The sequence below is a fragment of the Spermophilus citellus genome, assembly GCF_964194105.1.
Source record: "Spermophilus citellus genome assembly, chromosome: 15".
Classification (NCBI taxonomy): Eukaryota; Metazoa; Chordata; class Mammalia; order Rodentia; family Sciuridae; genus Spermophilus; species Spermophilus citellus.
This window is the reverse complement of record NC_138195.1, coordinates 89,456,543-89,475,707: the sequence shown is the minus strand read 5'-3', so window position 1 is coordinate 89,475,707 and position 19,165 is coordinate 89,456,543. Positions and strand designations below refer to the sequence as shown.

Genomic DNA, 19,165 nt, shown 5'->3' with positions numbered 1-19,165 from the left:
ACAGGTAGCTGATTGGCTCCTCCACAGAGCTGCTCATTGGGGGACTTCTTTGGCTCCGCCCACGCGACCCAGCCAATTGGCCTCAAGAACAGGAGGATTGTGGGAGGTGGTGAGGTTTGTGTGGGGGTGAGAGGCTTGTGGGAAGCCGGTGGTGGCAGTTGGGCTCTGAGGGGTTTTTCCTGAGGAGCTGTTTTGTTTGGCGTTTGTAGTTCTAAAAATAAAGTTTGTTTCTTTTGACAAGTGGCTCCTGAATTGTGCCCAGCCAGACTGCGGCAGTTAATTGCACTTTCACAAGTTTCCGACTGTACAGGAAGAGGGTGGGATTCTGTTTACTAATATCGGCTCTTCCTCCATCGTCTGTAATATCCACCTCTCTTCCACATCATCAGAGACGAAAAATATCCAAGCCACCCAGGGCATTTCACCCACTTCCAGGGTAGTTCACTGACCCCCTACTCTTACCAAATGACTGTCTTTTTGTTTTGAAAGACTGGATTGGGTTTCCATCATCTTCCTATCTGAATGTAAAGCAGACTCTCTCTTTGGACCAAGGTCTAAATTTGTCCTTATTTCTTTCTAATATTTTAATGTAATTCCTACCTGAATTGTGTTTACACAACTTTGAATACTTAACTATGATTTGCATTGCAGAAATTAACACAATTCAATAAACATGAATGTGTAAAGCAAAATTACTTTGAAAATGTCAGGTTTTCTTAGTATTTACCCTTTCATTAAAGTAAAAAAATGCCCCATGTAATAATGATTACTTTCAGTGAAATTGCATGAGACTTAGAACAATTCTCATGTTTGACCCATGTCTCTTTCTTCAGAGAATACAAAACTCTCATCTGTTGTCCTCCTGTGAGTACTTAGGATCCACCCTGGAGGGTTTTTTCCTGCCGAGACTCCCTATATGGAAGGAATGGCATTGCCTGCTATGTATTTTGTTGGGATCCACCTTTCTGTCATTTGTATTGTAGAAAAATATTTACTTTTGTCTTCCCAAATATAAAATTGCTTTAAGTTGATTATGATTTTTCAAACTCTACAGCTCCCTTCTATCCCTCATTCCTTATAAGATTTTGATATGCTTCTTAATGGAGGCAACATCTCTCTTTCTTGAGAATCACTGAACCAAAACCCAATTTTTGAATTAGTTACTATTTAGGATGAAGCCCAATTACAAAGTTTGAGAAAAGAGCATTCAATCAAAACACAGAGAGAGGACTGGTGATATAGCTCAGTTGGTAGAGTGCTTGCCTCGAATGGACAAGGCCCTGGGTTCAATCCCCAGTACCACATACACACACAAAACAAAACAAAAACAAAACACATACACAGAGAAATTATATTATTGAAAATAGTGCAAAACAGAATGAATATTATAATTTTAAATATTTTCAGTTAAAACAACTTCATTTGAACTTCATAGTTGAAAATTAATGCAAAGACAGATTTTTAAAATGATCGTCTGAAACCATTATGAAATGCAATTTTTATATAGGTTAATTAAAGTGGCAAATTATATTGCTTTATTATAAGACCTATAAAGTTACACCCTTAATTTCCACCCATTCACTGATTTTTTTTTTTTTTAGAAGTTTTAGATTTTTTTTCCAAATAAATTTCTATCATTTTTGGCCTCATTTGGCTACTTACAATAAAATCTATAAAGTATCGAATAAAAATCGTTGACTGTAATAAATGTTTCTCTGATGCAGTAATATAAAGATTTAGAAGAAATATAAAATAACTACTTTTTTAATACTTTGATTCTTCATTTTTCCAAATGTTGACAGAGCAAAGCTTCTGCATACTCTGAAATTACAGTGATAATATAAATATTAAGTTTTAAGTCAATTTTGGAGAAAATATGGATGCATTTCTTCCCAGATTAAAAAATGATCTCCTGTGCCCATAAAGGGAAAAGGCCAAGGCCACAGACCTGGACTGGGGACCTCAATAAAACACCACAATGCCATGGAGCCTAATACCCCCAACAATGCACAGGAGTTTAGAATGTTAGACCAATGGCATTCAGGAGGGGCCCAGACCCAGGGCCATCAGTATTCCTGGTCGATGTACTTTGCAATGGTGTTCAGCTGGATATTGGAAGTTCCTTCATAGATTGTACCTTAAATGAGAGGAAGCAAAAGGAACTATTAGGAAGGGACCCACAGCTAAGAGTCAAAGACAAAACTATAAACACTACCTCTGTAGTTGCTCAAATCCATTGCTAGTCACATTATTTAATGTCCCCAGTATATGGAAGTACTGGACAAAGTCATTTTGACCAAGAGAAGATGACAATTTTCCTTGGCTTATAAAATGTCCAGAATCAGCATGGAGCAATTGAAGATTCTGGTTCCTAAACCATCAATGCATAAGCTCTGACTGTCTCTGAGGAACATGTGGCGTCTGAGCTGGTGTGTTTATTTTCCTTTCAGGTGGTAGAGCACTGGACCACTCCAGCCTGATAGGGCACTTAGCTTCTGAAATTAGAACCCTACTTCAAAAAACAGCATTAAATCACACTAGTCACAAATATTAAGACTTTTAGTAAAAGAAAAATTAAAGATAGTAGATCTTGATGCAGTTTTACTCAAAGGCCTGTTGAGGCACTTAAAAAGACAAATTGATGTTTTTAAAATACAAATTCATTTTTCAGATAGAAGAGGTGGGCAAAAAAAAAAAAAATTCAGCTACAAGAAGAGAGCCAATAAACATATACTGAGGAGATTAAAACTACTTATGCCAAGGTACCAGTAAAATAAAATCAACAAATATAATAGCTCAAATGCCAAAATAACAACAAAATAAAATGTAAAAAAAATCTACTTACCAATCTTTGCATCTCGGAAGTATTTTTCCACAGGGTAATCTTTTGTGTAGCCTACTCCTCCCATCCATTCAATACATTTACTAGTTGTTAGCCCTGCAATCTACCAAAAAACAAGCAGCAAGTTACATACTGACACCACATAATTTATGATTATAAACACTTGTTATGCTATTTTAGTAACATGGATTTATTATTACTGGCAACTGGAAGGACTGAAGTTGTTTTATAAACTAGCATTTTTTTGTACTATTCTCTCTAATATAAGTATCCTATTAATTTGCAAAATTCCTTTTTCTTTAAGAAAATCAGAATATTGGTGTTCTGTTTGTCTTCTGCAGTACTAGAATGCTAGGCAATCACTCCACCTGACCTACGCCCCCAACCCAGAAAACCAAAGAATTGTTCACACTCATATGCTTGCCACTAGGTATCATTTATTAGCAGACATTTGTCAAGGGTGTCCTTTATACTGCATACTCTGCCAGCCTGTGGGTATAGAATGGTTGGCAGTGAGCAGTCACTGCCCCTTTGGTCCTGGTGGTCACGTAGAGAAAGACATTAAACCAAAAACATAGAAACTGATAAACTGCATAGGGCGAAAGAGGAGCTTGCTGGGAAAGTGATGTGATTTACATGGTGGGATACTGGAAGAAACAGCCTGAGACCTAAATAGGAGTTACAGGGCATGTTTTAATCTGAGAAACAACACGTGCAAAGGTGCCACGGGGAGAAGGGGCTCATCATCCTCAAGGACCTGAGAGAGAGAGCTGATGGGCTGGGTTCAGGGAAAGCTGTGATAAAAAGAGAATGGAGGGGTAGGCCGGCCTTAGAGGAGGGTGAGCAGCTTGACTATTGGTACTGGTCCCTCCAGGATGCCCACAGCCTAATCCTCAGGAACAGAATAAGCTACCTTACATGGCAATGTCTCTGCCACTGTGATTACATTAAAGACCTTGGGATGGAGATTTTATTCTGGATCATCTGGGTGGATCTAATGTCATCACAAGGTTTTTTAATAAGGGGCAGAGAAAGGCAAAGTAGTCAATCACTGAAGGCAACAGGAGTGTGGGAGAGCTTCAACTCTGCTACAGCACTGGCTGTACAGACAGTACAGGAGGAAGAAGTTGAGGAATGCAAGCAGCCTGTCTAAGCTGGAATCACATTCTCCTTGGGAGTCTCCAGGAAGGCAGCCTTGCCAACATCTCGATTTGATCCCAGTTAGACCCATCTCAGACTTCTGACCACCAGAAGTGGGATACAATAAAGTTACATTGTTTTAGGCCATTTCATTTTTGGTTATTTGCAGTAGTGGTGATAGAAAACTAACACAAAAATATTTGTATGAGAAGGCAATGAAGTAAAGGTTTAAAGTGGAGAGTGACATGACCTCATGGATAATTTGGAGTCAGCAACAGGAACCATGATAGCAGTTAGGTGACAGCAGTAGTTTGGTGAAGAAATGACATGTCTTGCTTGGATGGAGACGTTCCAGGGAGAGAAAAGTACATAAATTCAAGAAATCTTTTGTGGGCAGATCTACAAGAACGGATGACGGATTTAACATGGGGAAGAAGGAGAATGTTAAGATGACACTGAGGTTTCTGACTGGTGCACTGGGTAGATGGGCAGGTTAAGCACAGGCTGGATGCATTAGTTGGAATATAAGGGAGGTTAAGGTAGGAGGATAAATTTAGGGACTGGAGAGCTTAAATGAGTATTTAAAATAAATCAGACATATTGTCAAGACTGGGAAATAGCTGTTCGATGATGTGGCTAATTTCTCCAGCCAAACTCTAACTCCTTAAATGTTAAGTATGAGCAGAAAACATTAAACACAATTTTTTTCTTTGCGCTTTTAATCTCATTTGCTAACACCTCATCTTCCATGCCCCAACCTGAAACCATGGGCCTCACACCACTGCTCACAGGAGGCTCCTTTGTGGACTTGTTAGGGTGGGTTACCTGAACTGACTACTCATGAAAACACAAGACCCCAGAGAATTAAAATGTTCTCCTAGGGTAGCTTTGCTTTTTTGCTTTTCAACTGTCAGAAGTGAAAAGTCCATGTTACCTACTTGAAAAAAAACCTAAGTTCAGTCAACATTCTTAAGTGGAAAGGTAAAAAATAAAAAAATTCCATTTTTTTTTTTTTTTACCTCTGCTGCATAATATTTGGCCATAGATGCTTCTTTGATGAATGGTCTTCCAGTTTCTACAAGCCTAGCAGCGTTGTATATCAGTAATCGTGTAGCTTCCAGCTGGGTGGCCACGTGAGCCACTTGGTGTTGGAGCCCCTGTAACATTCAAGGCCCAAGATGGAGAGTTAGGATCTCTTGAGACAGCTTTGGTCCTTTTAGGAGATATAACCCTGACAGATTCAAAATATATCCCAAAGGAAATTCACACTCATTTCTAAAATACTTTAAAATCTCCAATCTAAAAATGAACTAAGACATTACAAGATTGCTCTTTTCTCAGAAAAATTCAAAGCTCATGTAATTCTTTATAATTGTCAAGATTTAATAATTGTCAAGATTTAATATCTCAAAGTCAGATTTAAAAATCTGAGTGTTATTAACAATTATTTTCAATTCTCTTTTATGATGAAAATTGAGCTTAAGTTAAACTCTAATAGCAAAACTTTATATTCTTTATTTGCTAGAATTAAGAAAATTCTGGGGCTGGAGTTGTGGCTCAGCGGTAGAGCGCTTGCCTAGCACATGTGAGGCCCTGGGTTCCATCCTCAGCACCACATAAAAATAAATAAAATAAATGTATATATAAAAAAAGAAAATTCTGATTTTGCACATGGTCTCAAGGCATCATATGATATTAAATGCAAAGTAATGAAGGAATATTTGAAGCACCTCCTTTGAGTGACTTTATTAATGTGACTTTACTAAAAAGCCCAATAACAGATACCACTTTCTTTAAGGTTATAGAAAACAGAAAAAGAACTTAAAAAAACCACACTAAAAAAACTCATACCACTCTGATATTTTTGAGGGTAAAAAAAAGTGCGTGATTTAGTGAGTGAGAAATGAATAATATTTAGAGTTATAAGCAATTTCCTGGAAATCTAGGCACAAGATGTTTATTATAGACTGAAATGATTCTCATGCCTAACTTATCTATTCACCCAGACATTTATTGAGCGGCTTGTATATGCCAGGCACTATGCTGAGCAATGCAGACATCACACTGAACATTATAGTCAAGAGTTCCCTGTCCTTCTGATTTATGGCATCCTGCAGGGAGAACAGACAAATAAATATAATAATCTGTGCTGAATGTTAAGACAGACTCTTGATTGGGCAAGTACTCATATAATCCCAGGAATGGCCTTTCCTAAACAAAAAGGAGGAATAAACTGCAGAAAAATGGCACTGTTTGCAAATACCCTGTAGATTCTTCTGTCTGTGGTATGTGATACATCAAATTTTGATGTGTATAAAAAAGACTAAGTTACATACATATAGGTTATGAAACATGGTAACAAACCAAACATCCTCAAATCTATGTGTAACACAAATATCTTCTCCATTATGATCTTTTTACTTCCTGGCATCTTCTTTTAAAAAATTAATTAATTTATTTGTTCTAATTAGTTATACATGACAGCAGAATCCATTTCAATCATAGTACACAAACGGAGCACAATTTTCCATTTCTCTGGTTGTACACAAAGTAGAGTCACACCACATGTGCAGTCATACATGTACCCAGGGTAATGATGTCCATTTCATTCCACCATCTTTCCTACCCCCATGCCCCCTCCCTTCCCCTTGCCCTATCCAAAGTTCTTCCATTCCTCCCATGCTTCGCCTCCTGCCCCATTATGGATCAGCATCCACTTATCAGAGAAAACACTCAGCCTTTGGTTTCTTGGGATTGGCTTACTTCACCTAGCGTGATATTCTCCAACGCCATCCATTTATACCTGCAAATGCCATGATTTTATTCTCTTTTAATGCTGAGTAAAATACTTCCTGGCATCTTTTGAGGGAAAGAAATTTGGTAGTCAAATTCATCAATTTTATCCTTTATGATTAGTTCTTGTATGTTTTATTCTGTTTTCCCCTGTGATTTTTAAAGTTTTGCTTCTTACATTATCCCTTTAATACATCTGAAATCTATTTTCTGCATATGGTGTGAGGTAAGGATAGTTTCATTATTTACAATTTCATCTTTAATATATATCAATTTGCATACCTGCATGGATCTATTTCTGGCCTTTCTATTTTGTTCTATCCAGTCAATTTGTCTATTTCTATGCCAATATCAATGTTATGAAAATTTTTTCTGGCTTCTTATGTGAAACTCAGAGATTCAGACTGTTTTCATAAAATACATTCAGTTCATTTAAATCTACAGCCACCATCCATGTTGTCTATTCCAGTAAGTACATACAAGGCAGAAAAGGGATAGTGGTTGTGTTTCCTTCCCTAAAGAGCACACTGTTGCTGCATATTAGTTCCCTAAATACACTGTGAGCACAGGGCCTGGCATGAAGAGCACGTTTGACAAACTGAAAGAAGTAAGGAGGAGGTCTGGTCTTTACCCTCCAGAGGTAAGAAATAAATGAACATATGCAAAGCAAACCCAAATCATTCTAATGAGATGAAATACATAAAACCCTACTAACTTTAATCAAAGCTTATATAGTTAATGGTGGTTTTTAGGATCAAATTTCTAAGTTTCAAAAAAATTACTCACCCCAGGTATTTCTAAAATTGTCTTTGTGATTACACTTGTTAGTACATCTGACCCCCAGGTGTACATGTGTATATATTTATATATGTATATACACATATATAAATGTGTGTATTATATGTATATGTATACATACACATGTAAACACTGTTTCCTGGGTGTTTCCTGCAGAGAAGATCAACAGCCTCCTCAAACCCCTCTCGCCTTCTGTCCTTGCTGTGAGCTATGTGGAAGCTGGCTCTGAGATAAGACTTGAGTACAATGAAATGCAAGACCAAAAACTAAGACAAAAACCTGTAATTTTGTTACCATACTAGTAACATGACCTTGAAAACCTGCCCTCCAAGTGCCTCAGTTTCCTGAGTAGAGCATGGGGATGACAGCATGGGCTGTGCAGGCTCTGGTCAGGTGTGCCATGCTCAATCTCCTGGGTCTTGGATTGACTGCATGTCCATGGCTTTATATCTCCACACATGCAGTTTGAGTATGCTCATGTGATGTCTAGTGATTATAAACCTGAAGACAACGTAGCATGACAGAGCTGATAGTATAGAAATAAATTATACTTGGAACTCAGACTGTTAAAATAAAAAGGGAGGTTTTTGCAACCATGTAAAGTAATTATTCTGGAATTTTAGGTAATACACTTCAGGGTGCTTGCAATGCCTGGTAAGCTGCTTCTACAGGCTGTCCTGACGCTGGTAAGACCTCAACGTGGACAAGAATACCCTTGCCATCAAGGAATCCCTGAATGCCCTATCAGTGGACCAGTCCAGTATTTCCCAAAATGTCTGGCTCAGAGTATCTCAATTGCATTAGCAAACTGTATCTCCAGTAAGATGTATGTGTCAAGGTGCCCTCTGAGATTACCACATGGGTCTGGTCTGACTAGGGCACTTAAGACGAGTTTTACCATCTACTGAGAACTATTACACCATGAAGTGTGTTAAACACTTCACACATATCTAATTTAAAATAGGATGTCTCATATCATATTATCTTTATATTATAAATGAGGCATTTGAGGCTTAGAGTGATCAAAGCCTAAAGCTATGACAGATTGAACACCCAGATTTGAAAATGTGAAATCCATAAATGTCCCAAAATCTGAAAATTTTTGAATGGCAACATGATGCCACAAGTGAAAAAATCTACAACATGAAGCTTTGTTTTGTGTACAACATCATTAAGTACATCATATAAAATTACCTTCAGGCTATGTATATAAGATGTATTTGAGGTATAAAAGAATTTTGTGTTTAGACGGGGGGCCCATCCCCAAGATGTTTTATTATGTCTATGTAAATATTTCAAAATCTAAAAACACCTGATATCTGCAACACTTCTGCTCCCAAGCATTTCAGATAAAATGATACACAATGTGCAAGTGGCAGAATTAGGATTTGAATCCATGAAGTCTGACTTCAGACTTCATATCCTGTACTTATGAAGCAGTGAGGAGAAATCTCTGAAAAATTCACCAAGATATCCCATGTCACAGCACAGCTGGAACACAAGGATGATAGTTCCACCCTTGACAAAGATCAAAGCATGTACAAGTGCATGCTCAGAGGCCTATTCCTGCCCTCCTCCCTCCATTAAAATCCCCTCCAATGATTCCCTCCATGGATTTTCAACAAAGCTCCTTATCAACTAGAAGAGAGGAGAGTCTGGGACAGTAGAACAGTCTAATTATGTACCTGAAAATCAAATATTCTTTGGCCAAATTGTATCCTTTCTTTAATATATGGAATGGTGTAGTCAAAGCATCCTTGGGCCAGTCCCAGCATCTGTTTAAAAAAACAAAAAGGAAAACCAGAATTTCTCACTTTTCCACAAGTTTATGGTTGTAGTTACCCAAGTCATAAATTACTTTTCTAGCAGATTGAACAGACGGAGTAGGAGGAGAACTTGATCTACCAAAGTGCTGAGGTATGTATTAACTACATATCTTTATCTATTGCACTTATAGAACTGAACTTCCAGTAACTGGGAGAAAATCTGGACTGGTGTCATATAAATATGAGTGTATTTAATTCTAGGACAGAGTAAATCTTCTGGCATGGCTGTATTCATGCAACTAAGCTACTGTTCAGGAATCTTTTTCTTTAAGCTCTGATCATCTAGGCACAAAGTGAGCCACAGAAATTCTGCCCACAACTGGCCTTCAAGACAGTAGTAAGTGTCATCTCCAGTCCTTCCAGAAGTCAAATATGGAAGATCACTTCTTAACCTTCTACCTTCCTATCCATTTTGCCTATAATTAATGAAAGTTCCAATGGAAGGGACATCAGAACATAATAGAACAGGACTTCCCAAACTTGGATGCACATTAGGATCATTTGGGGAACTTGATTAAAACAAATCCATGCCTGGATATAACATATGAGTATAAGAACTGAATCCAAATCTTGGAAGTAGAGGAGGTGGTTAAGTGTGTTCTAAACATCAGCATTTTAAAACTCTGGGTGATTTAATGCACAGATAAGGTTGAGAACAACTGATAGCATCTGGTAAAATCATTAATTTACAAGTTTGAAGAATAAGGGATGGTGTTTAACAATTTTAGCTGAATTATGTCACTGCTAATCAATTCTATATCTATTGAATGATTTGAGCTTATAAATGGTTTCTAAATTTCAACATTAGGTAGCTATTAAATCACTAATTATGTCAAACTATGGAGGTTTTTAAAAAGGAAAAAAAATCAATAGTTAAAGCTTTAGGGGGAATGCCCACAAACATCAATATTTCATTAGTGTTCATTCATATTTTCATTTAGCCTTTACTTTGAACTCTGCAGAACAGAAGATTATGTTAAATATTAAAGGAACAGCTAGGCATGGTGGTTCATTTCTGTAATCCCAGTGACTTGGAAGGCTGAGGCAGGAGGATTACAAATTTAACACCTTGGCAAAGTAGCAAGACCCTGTATCAAATAAATTAAAAGGGTTGGGGATGTGTCTCAATGGTAGAGTGCCTCTGGCTTTGATCCTCAGTACTTGAAAACAAAAAAACAAAACAAAAACAAAAAAAGAACATAAGAAAATTAAAGGGACAAACCCCCACAAACCCCAATTTAAAGTGAGGCAGTAGGCTCAATGCTACTGGCTATAAGAAAAGATGATGTCAGTCATAACTAGAGTTTAAAGCATGGAAACAATAGCCTATACTGACACAAAGACTGAAGTTTTAGTTATCAATCAAAATAAGCTATTTCATCTCAGTAAAATGTTTCCATGAAAAATACTGAAGAACCAAATTTTCTCCAACTGCAGTGTTTTGAGGATGGATGACCTCAGTTCACTCTGTTACCTGTGCCTCTTCCTCTAAAAGCCATCCACAGATACATAATAACTATCTGACCTTAACTTTTCATTAGGTTATAAGATAACTTGGGGTAATTAGACTAAAGACCATGCTGTGTATTTTACTGCCAGAACATCTCTATTATTTAAATGCCTGGGAAAAATCAGGTCTGGTACTGTAGTTTTTAATGCCACATCTGATGAAATTAAATCACAGAAAAACTTTAAAAAGGATAGATATGCCAGTGCTCTTTAGTAACATATTACCTAGCTTTGTGGGAAACTTAGGTTAATTACTGATCTAAAGAACACTCTGTTGGGCTGGGGATATAGTTCAGTAGTAGGGGTAGCAGGCATGCTTAGCATGTTCAAGGCCCTGGACTTAATTACCAGCACCAAAATGAACAGTTTGTTAACAAAGTAACAGCAGCAGGAAAATATCTGGAGTAATACTCTAACATTTAACTATTCCAATTGCTAATGTATATCAATGTACATCAAAATCTAAAGGCTCTAAATTGAATTTCAGATATTCACCTATAAAATAAATGTTCTATAAAAGTTAACATATTTATAATAAACTAAAGCCTTTATTCATTTTGTTAATCTAGAAAATAATGTCATTTAATATAAAATGAATATATACAATAGGGTAAATCTGGTAAAAATTTGAGTAATTCTCAAATTACACTGTGTATTTATTTATGGCTGTTTTATTTCATGTGCCACAAACCATTGCTCCATTTTCACACTTGTAAAACCCTAAGCAGTGAGTCTTTCATTGTTTGAGTCAGAGATCACAGAGAATATGTATTTATTCTTAATTTAAAAGATGTCTTCCAGAATGAATTTCATGCTTTGAGATGCTGATTTTATAAAAATTACATATTTAACTTATAATACATTTTAGAAGTTACTGAGTCAGGTATTAGATAATACTTCAGTGTTCTCAAAATAGAAAACATGTTATCTCTAAGCCATTGTTTGGTTCTCTGGGCACTTACATAATTGACTAAAGTGGAATCTGAAATAACAAGCTGTTCTTTCATCTCATGTAAGGGAAGGGTGCCATCTTGTGTTCAAAAGCTTCCACATTCTCATTGGTCTTACTGTATTTCTTTATTTTTACATTTTAATTGGCTCATATTGTGGAAGAGTTACAATTTGACTTACCTGTGCAGCAATTCCTATTCTGCCTTCATTAAGACTTCCTATAGCATACTTATAGCCGTGGCCAATTTGTCCCAAGATATTGGCTTCTGGAACCTGAAAATACAAATGTGCACTTTTTTCTCAATTTGACATAATTTGATTTGATTACACACATATTTAAAGGCTCATATACTTCCAATTTGTGTGATAGTACCTGATCACAGTACTTATTAAAATCTAACGAGATTATCTGCTGATTTCTCCAAGTCTCTACAACTACTTCCCCAAGTCGGTTATTCACTATTGCATTGTGCAGAGCCTAGCAGTCTGCTCAATAAATGAATGAATGACTCTAGAAAAAGGGAATGTTGAACAATTCATCAATTGCATAAATAACAATTTTCCTCCAATTCTTATGTGTATATTAATAGTGTAAGATAACATCATTAGGAACTATAAAAAACATGAAGTACTTGTAAAATAATGGTTTCTTCTGTTGAGATGATTCATCCTTTTTTAAAAGTCAACTGAGGCACGTGTGTAGTGTGTGTATACATACCTGTGTGCATGCAAAAGAGAAAAAAGGAGGAACGAGAAAACAGACTAAAATGTACTTGAAAATAAGATTAAAGATTCAGATTGGGAACAATAAAAAATACTTAGTTTTATAATATGGGCAATTAGGAGAGGGAGCAGGGCAGAATGGGAAAGAATGGGAAAGAAAAGGGAGAATCGGAAGGTCAGGGGAGGGAAGTAGCCAGACCCAAATGACAACTGTAAAGTCATCTCCTACCCCCACCCCAGACACACAGGTGCATGAAGATCAAGCTCCACTATGAGTGATGGGAAACCCATGACAACCTGTCCTCCCTGTGTAAAAGCTTTGGAGCCTCAGCCTCAGCCTCAGCACTCCAGCTATCTTGTTTTGTGGGGTGCTACCTCCTTGCTCTTCATTCTCACTGAGCAACATCCCCATCTTGTGGCCTTCGGTGCACTGACACCAGACTTCCTTCACAAGTACACCAAGCTTTATAAAGTAGTAGTCATTCAGAAGTATGCAAGTTATAAAACATAACAGGTTAATTCTCAGCATTTTCTTCCGAGGCCAATTACTGGGCAGAAAGGTTTCCACTCTGGTCTAAACTACTTTGAAAAGTACTCTGGTGACAACTTAACCTAAGAGCACTTTTAGGATTCCACAAAACACTGTCCTGTGCGTACCGTTTGCCACTTAGTATTTTGATAGCTCTCTTGCACACCCACACTCCCTATGGTACCACCCGAAGCTCCTTTTACAATACTTTACTAATTATTCTAAATACCCACCTTGACATTTTCAAATGTTACTGGGCAGGTGGAAGAAGCTCTGATGCCCAGTTTATTTTCCGCTTTCCCTATATGAAGGCCTTCTGTATCACGATCTACTAGGAAGCAGGTGATTCCTCTATATCCCTAGAAAGAAGATTTAAAATTCTATTTCCACTTGGATTTATAAAATCTCTTGTTCATAAAGGGTTCCAAGGAAAAAGAAAACTAAAAATGGACTTTAGAATACTTAGGAAAGAACTCTGAATGTGTGCATTATGAAATAAGTGGAAGATGTGAGATACAACACCAGGAACCTTGCCATTTCTTTTGCTTCTTCAGAAACCATAATGGATATTAAAATTATTTTGTCATAAGGTGAAAGGTTAATTTGCTAATCTTGTTCTCAGAATGTGCGGTCCCCAACTGCAAACTGTTTGCTAATCTTATTCTCCCCAACTGCCAAACTGCAAAATGTAACTTCCCTCCCTGCCCTCTCCAAAGAAAGTATATAAGCTCTGCTTAAGCTGTTCTCAGGGCTTTCTCTCTCTTTGCTCTATTCAAGTGAGCTCTGAGCCCCAGCATGCTGGTCCCCAAATAAACCCTTTGCTGTTGCATGAGACAGTCTCTTGGTGGTCTCTTCCTCCGACGCTCGCCCAACCTTTACAAAGGTATAATATGATTATGAGAATCCCATGTTTTAAATTTAATTTTATTAAATACCTTAAAGTTTTTCAATTCAATTAAATGTTACATTAGTGGAAATATTAAAAATATACTTTTTTTTTTGTGGTACTGGGGATTGAACCCAGGGACACTCTATATACCCAGTCTTTTAAAATTCTTTAAAATTTTGAGACAGGGTATCACTAAGTTGCCCAGCTGGTCTTGAACTTGTGATCCCCCAACCTAAGCCTCCCAAGTAGCTGAGATTACATGTCATTGTGTCCAGCTCTAAAACATTCTTAAAAATAAATGTACTACATAGGTACTTAAATTCTTCACTATTAAAATTTGAAATCATATAAAATTAAAGATTGGCTTCTTATATAGCATATTAGGAGATAAATAACAAATGGTCTCATGTAATTAATAATTATGTCAAAATATTTTAAGAGATTAATAAATAAGGTGAAAAGATGCCAGTTCAATCTCACATTTTCAGTACCAAGGAAAAAACAAATTTAAGACTAAGTCCTACAAAGGAAATGGAAGGAGGAAAGAAAAAGAGAAAAGATGAGGAGGAAAAGAGAAGAAATTTTGTTTTCAAACTTACACGGGTAGGGTCCACATTTGCGAAAACCAGGAAGAGTCCTGCATGTGCAGCATTGCTAATCCACATCTTTGACCCATTGATGAGATAGTAATTTCCCCTTTTATCAGCTCTGGTCTTCAAAGCAAAGGGGTCACTACCTGCTCCAGTCTCTGAAAGGCAGAAGCTTCCTAGCTACACACATGAGGGAAAAAAAAGTCCAAATAACAATTGCATTTATGTTCTGCATGACAAATGCTTATAGCAAAATGGACATTTGTAAATAAAACCCATAGCTACTTTTTAAAAAGTCTATATTTATCAAAACAGTACTCTCACAGTATTATTTCCCTCAAACTACCACACTATTTGCCTAAGACAAATTTGCAGACTTGAGAATACATGCTTAAGTTTATCTAAATTAATTCTAATAATTAGAGGAGAAAGCCAACTCAACACAAATGAAACTATCAACAAAAGAATTGGAAAACAAAATTGTGACAAAAAAGAAATAATTTTACTGTATAAATATCCAAGTAGAAAATGAGAAGCAGAGTTTTTTTCCCCCCCTAGTAAGTTACTGAGCACCGCTTGATTAATTTATGGTGCTGCATTGTGTCCTAGATAATAAAAGTTAACACTGTAGCTACTTTTCTCCTGAAAATATCGCAAACTTAGAAAAGACCAAACCATTTCAACAACTCATTTTCAACTCACTTTTTCTGTAACCAGTTTAGGAAGATGGGTGGTCTTTTGTTCTTCTGTTCCATGTTTTTTAATCAGCTTGTTAATTATTGTGTTCTGGATGTCACATAGGAGAGCAACAGATGCATCAACTTTGGCTAATTCCTCTATGACTAGGATACTGGAAAAAAATGAGAATCCTGTTCCTCCATACTTTGCATCAACTTCAATACCCATCAACTAAAGGAAAAACAAGAAAACAGATTAAGCAGTCTATTTTTATGCCTGAAAATTTCTTGCAAGAAAAGTTAAAAATACATTGTAAACATAGATGTTTTTAGTTCTTAAAAAATTAATTAATCTTTGGTACTGGGGAATAAAACCATGGCATTCTACTTAGAAACATCCCAGTCCTTTTTATTTGCTTTTTATTATTTTTATGTTGAGGCAGGGTTCACTATGTTTCTGAGGCTGGCCTTAAACCTGCCATCCTCCTGTCTCAGCCTCCCAAGTCACTGGGATTACAGGTGTGTGCTACTGTGGCTAATTTGATATCAGTAAATGAAAAAAAATTGTAACAGAAATAATTTATTTTGGAAAGGAATAAAATTGTATTCTAGACCTATTATTTTCTTTTGGGCCTCCAAAAATGAAAATAAGAGGTAAAGTGCTTTTAAGAGTGTTTAGTCAGTTTTGCATTGCTGTGGCCAAAAGACCTGAGAAGAAAATCTCAAGAGGAAACATTTATTTTGGCTCATGGTTTTAGAGATTCAGTCCCTAGTTGGCAGACATCATAGCTCTGGGCCCAAGATGAGGAAGAACATTGTGACAGAGGGCATGACAGAGGAAAGCAGTTCAGGACATTGTGGTCAGAAAGCAGAGAGAGCTCTATGCACTAGGGACAAAATATAAACCCCAAATATAAATCCTAAGGGACTCATTCCTCCAGCCATGTCCTACCTGCCTTCAGTTATCACTTTGTGAATTCATATCAGTGGAATAATGCATTGATTAGGTTAAAGCTCTCATAATCTAATAATTTCACCCCTGAAATTCCTTGCATTCTTGCATTTGAGGGACACCTTATATCTACACCATAACATTCCACCCCTGGACCCCCCAAACTCAAGCCCATCTCAAAATGCAAAATATATTTAGTCTATTTCTAAGTGTCTCCATAGTCTTAAGTTACAGCATTACCCAAAGTCAATGTCTGAGACTCAAGGCAAACTTAGCTATGAGCCAAGATCAAAAGCAAGTAACATATATCCAATGTATAATGGTCCAGAATAAACATTTCCATTCCAAAAGGGACAAAGAGGAGTATAGGAAGAAGGAAGACTGAAATCCAGCTGGCCATACAAGTTTTGTAGCTCCACATCCAGCATCTGGGGCACATGGCTTTGTGAGTTTTCTCCAAATTTTGTGCAGCTTCACCCCATGGCCTTGTTGGTTGCAGCTCACATGACCTTTCTCTTGGCTTGTGTCCGCTCGATTCCTGCAGCTTTCCTCCGCAGATATTCCACATTAATAGCATCCCTCAATCTGTGGGTCTCCACCGCAGCTTAGGCTTCCTTCTCACATCTTCATGCATCATCCTCTCGGTGCAGCTCATAGGAACTCCAACTCTGCTACACTCTGCCTGGCCTCCGAGGCCTTCCTTTGAAATACTGGTGGGGGCCTCCATAACCCCGAACTCTAATTCTGCAGTCCTTCAGAATTGGCATTATGTGGTTGACACCAAGGTCTGCCACCACCTTGAGTAGTAGCCAAGCCTCCTGGGACCATGGCTGTAGCAGCCTCTGAGTCTGGATGGCTGAGAAGAGTAAATTAACTTCCTAGGTCCCCATGTGCAAGCAATGTTCCCCCAAGGACTCAATGGAATTTTAACTTTTACACCCTTGAGCCTGATATGGTTGTGGTCTTGCCAATTCCTGAGAAGCTCTCAAGCCATCTTTTCCATTGTCTCTGTGCAAAGTACTTAGCATCTCTTTATACTGCTGTAATGTCTTTAATAATCATACCTCAGCCCTAGCTTTACTGGTACTTTCCTAGCCAAACTGCAAGTTTTTCAAATCTTTCTGCTTTGCTTTCTGCTCCTGATTAAACTTGGTTAAAAGCATCCAGAAATATCTATGCCACCCCTTGAATGCTGTGCTATCCTGAAATTTTGTCTGCCAGATTAATTAGTCCATCATCTTTAAATTCAGCCTCACAGAAAGTCTCAGGATGCCAGCAAACATAGAAAACTTATTAGCCAAAATGCTAACATGAACAGCCTCTAGCCCAATTTCCAATAAAGTCCTCCCTCTCCTCTGAAACCTCATGAGCTCAGTCTTTACTGTCTGCAGTCCTACTGGCATTCTGTTCTGCTGAGTTCCCACCAGCCATCCATTAAACTACACTCACAACATTCTAAAGCTTTTCCAGTTTGTATTTCTAAACTTTTCAAAATTCCTCCCCTCACAAACCAGCTCCAAAGGCTTCTGAACCACATGGTCAGCCTAGTCATAGTAATGACCCCACTTCTCAGAATCAAATTCTGTTTAAGTTTTCTCTGTGTCACTGTGACTCAAAGGCCTGAACAGAACAACATAAAGGAGAAAAAATTTATTTTGGCTCACAGTTTTAGAGGTCCAGTCCATGGTCAGCCAATTCTATAGCTCTGGGCCCAAGGTGAAGAAAGATATCATGATAGAAGGGCATGACAGAGAAAAGCAGTTCAGGACATGGCAGTCAGAAAGCAGAGAGAGAGCTCTGTCCACTAGGGACAAAATATAAACCCCAAAGGCATACCACCAGTGACCTACTTTCTCCAGTCATACCCTATCTGCCTACAGTTACCGCCCAGTTAATCCATATCAGTGGATTAATCTACTGATTTGGTTAAAGTTCTCATAAAAGTAACCATTTCACCTCTGAACATTCTTGCATTGTCTCAAAGATGAGCTTTTGGGGGACACCTCAGATCTAAAGAATAACTGAAAGGAATGAGAAAATATCTTATGAAATATAAACATAACCTGATGTCCTTTCTTGCTAATAACTACAGGAGTTGTTTTGGTCTTTCAACACTATCCCCTTTATACCACTTTGAATATAATAAGTAAATACAAGAAAACGACTAGCCCTCAAGGGGAAACATTTATAATTTCATTTAGCATAATCTCTTCTAGACAGGTTTCTTGATATTTTCAGCTGAGATAAGGGCTGAATGACCAATCCACTTGCAATTTTAGCAAGTCTAGGATGGCTAGCAGATAATACTTGGCACTATTTGCTAGAGTCACATTTGACCAGGCACAGGTGCCTGATAAACACAACAAAATGTTGGCCACAGACTTCTAATAACCTTGATACAGGCCAACTGATCAGTCACTACTTCCTAAGTCTGACATATGAATCTTCCTCAGTAACACTCATTCCATTTTTATTTTTAACTTTTTAAAAATATATATATATTTTAGAGGGCTGGGGTTGTGACTTAGTGGTAGAGCGCTCGCTTAGTACACGTGAGGCACTGGGTTCGATCCTCAGCACCACATAGATATAAAATAAAGATTGTGTCAACCTAAAATTAAAAAATAAATATTTAAAAAATTATATATATATTTTTAGTTGTAGTTGGACATAACCTTTATTTATTTATTTTTATGTAGTGCTGAGGATTTAACCCAGTGTCTTGCACATGCTAGGCAAGTACTCTACTGCTGAGCCACAAGCCCAGCCCCAACATTCCATTTTTAAGAGACTTTATTTCAGATAGGAACATGTGAACATGTGAATCAAGACCTACAGCTGGTAATGGATAAATGATAATGCTCCAATTCTCACTATACTCTCCGGGAATCATTCCATGTTATGTATGGTCAGGGTTATGGCTGTCATGTTTCAGGATGAAGAAAG

The 19,165-nt window shown here is 37.4% G+C and overlaps 1 protein-coding gene across 3 annotated transcripts in view; it reads right to left on the bottom strand.

Moving 5' to 3' along the window:
• Nucleotides 1-281: 281 nt before the first annotated feature.
• Nucleotides 282-19,165, bottom strand: part of ACADSB (acyl-CoA dehydrogenase short/branched chain) — a 41,738-nt gene continuing 22,854 nt past the window's right edge. For 2 of the 3 annotated variants that reach the window (XM_081267777.1, XM_081267779.1), the window contains 8 exons: nucleotides 15,293-15,499; nucleotides 14,600-14,770; nucleotides 13,345-13,470; nucleotides 12,040-12,132; nucleotides 9,259-9,348; nucleotides 5,002-5,139; nucleotides 2,846-2,945; nucleotides 282-2,137 (listed from right to left, as the gene is read on the bottom strand). In XM_081267777.1, the coding sequence (XP_081123903.1) occupies nucleotides 2,067-2,137; nucleotides 2,846-2,945; nucleotides 5,002-5,139; nucleotides 9,259-9,348; nucleotides 12,040-12,132; nucleotides 13,345-13,470; nucleotides 14,600-14,770; nucleotides 15,293-15,499 (996 nt within the window). In that variant the 3' untranslated portion in view covers nucleotides 282-2,066. The remainder of the gene's footprint in view (nucleotides 2,138-2,845; nucleotides 2,946-5,001; nucleotides 5,140-9,258; nucleotides 9,349-12,039; nucleotides 12,133-13,344; nucleotides 13,471-14,599; nucleotides 14,771-15,292; nucleotides 15,500-19,165) is intronic. The other variant, XM_081267778.1, reaches the window with a different exon arrangement.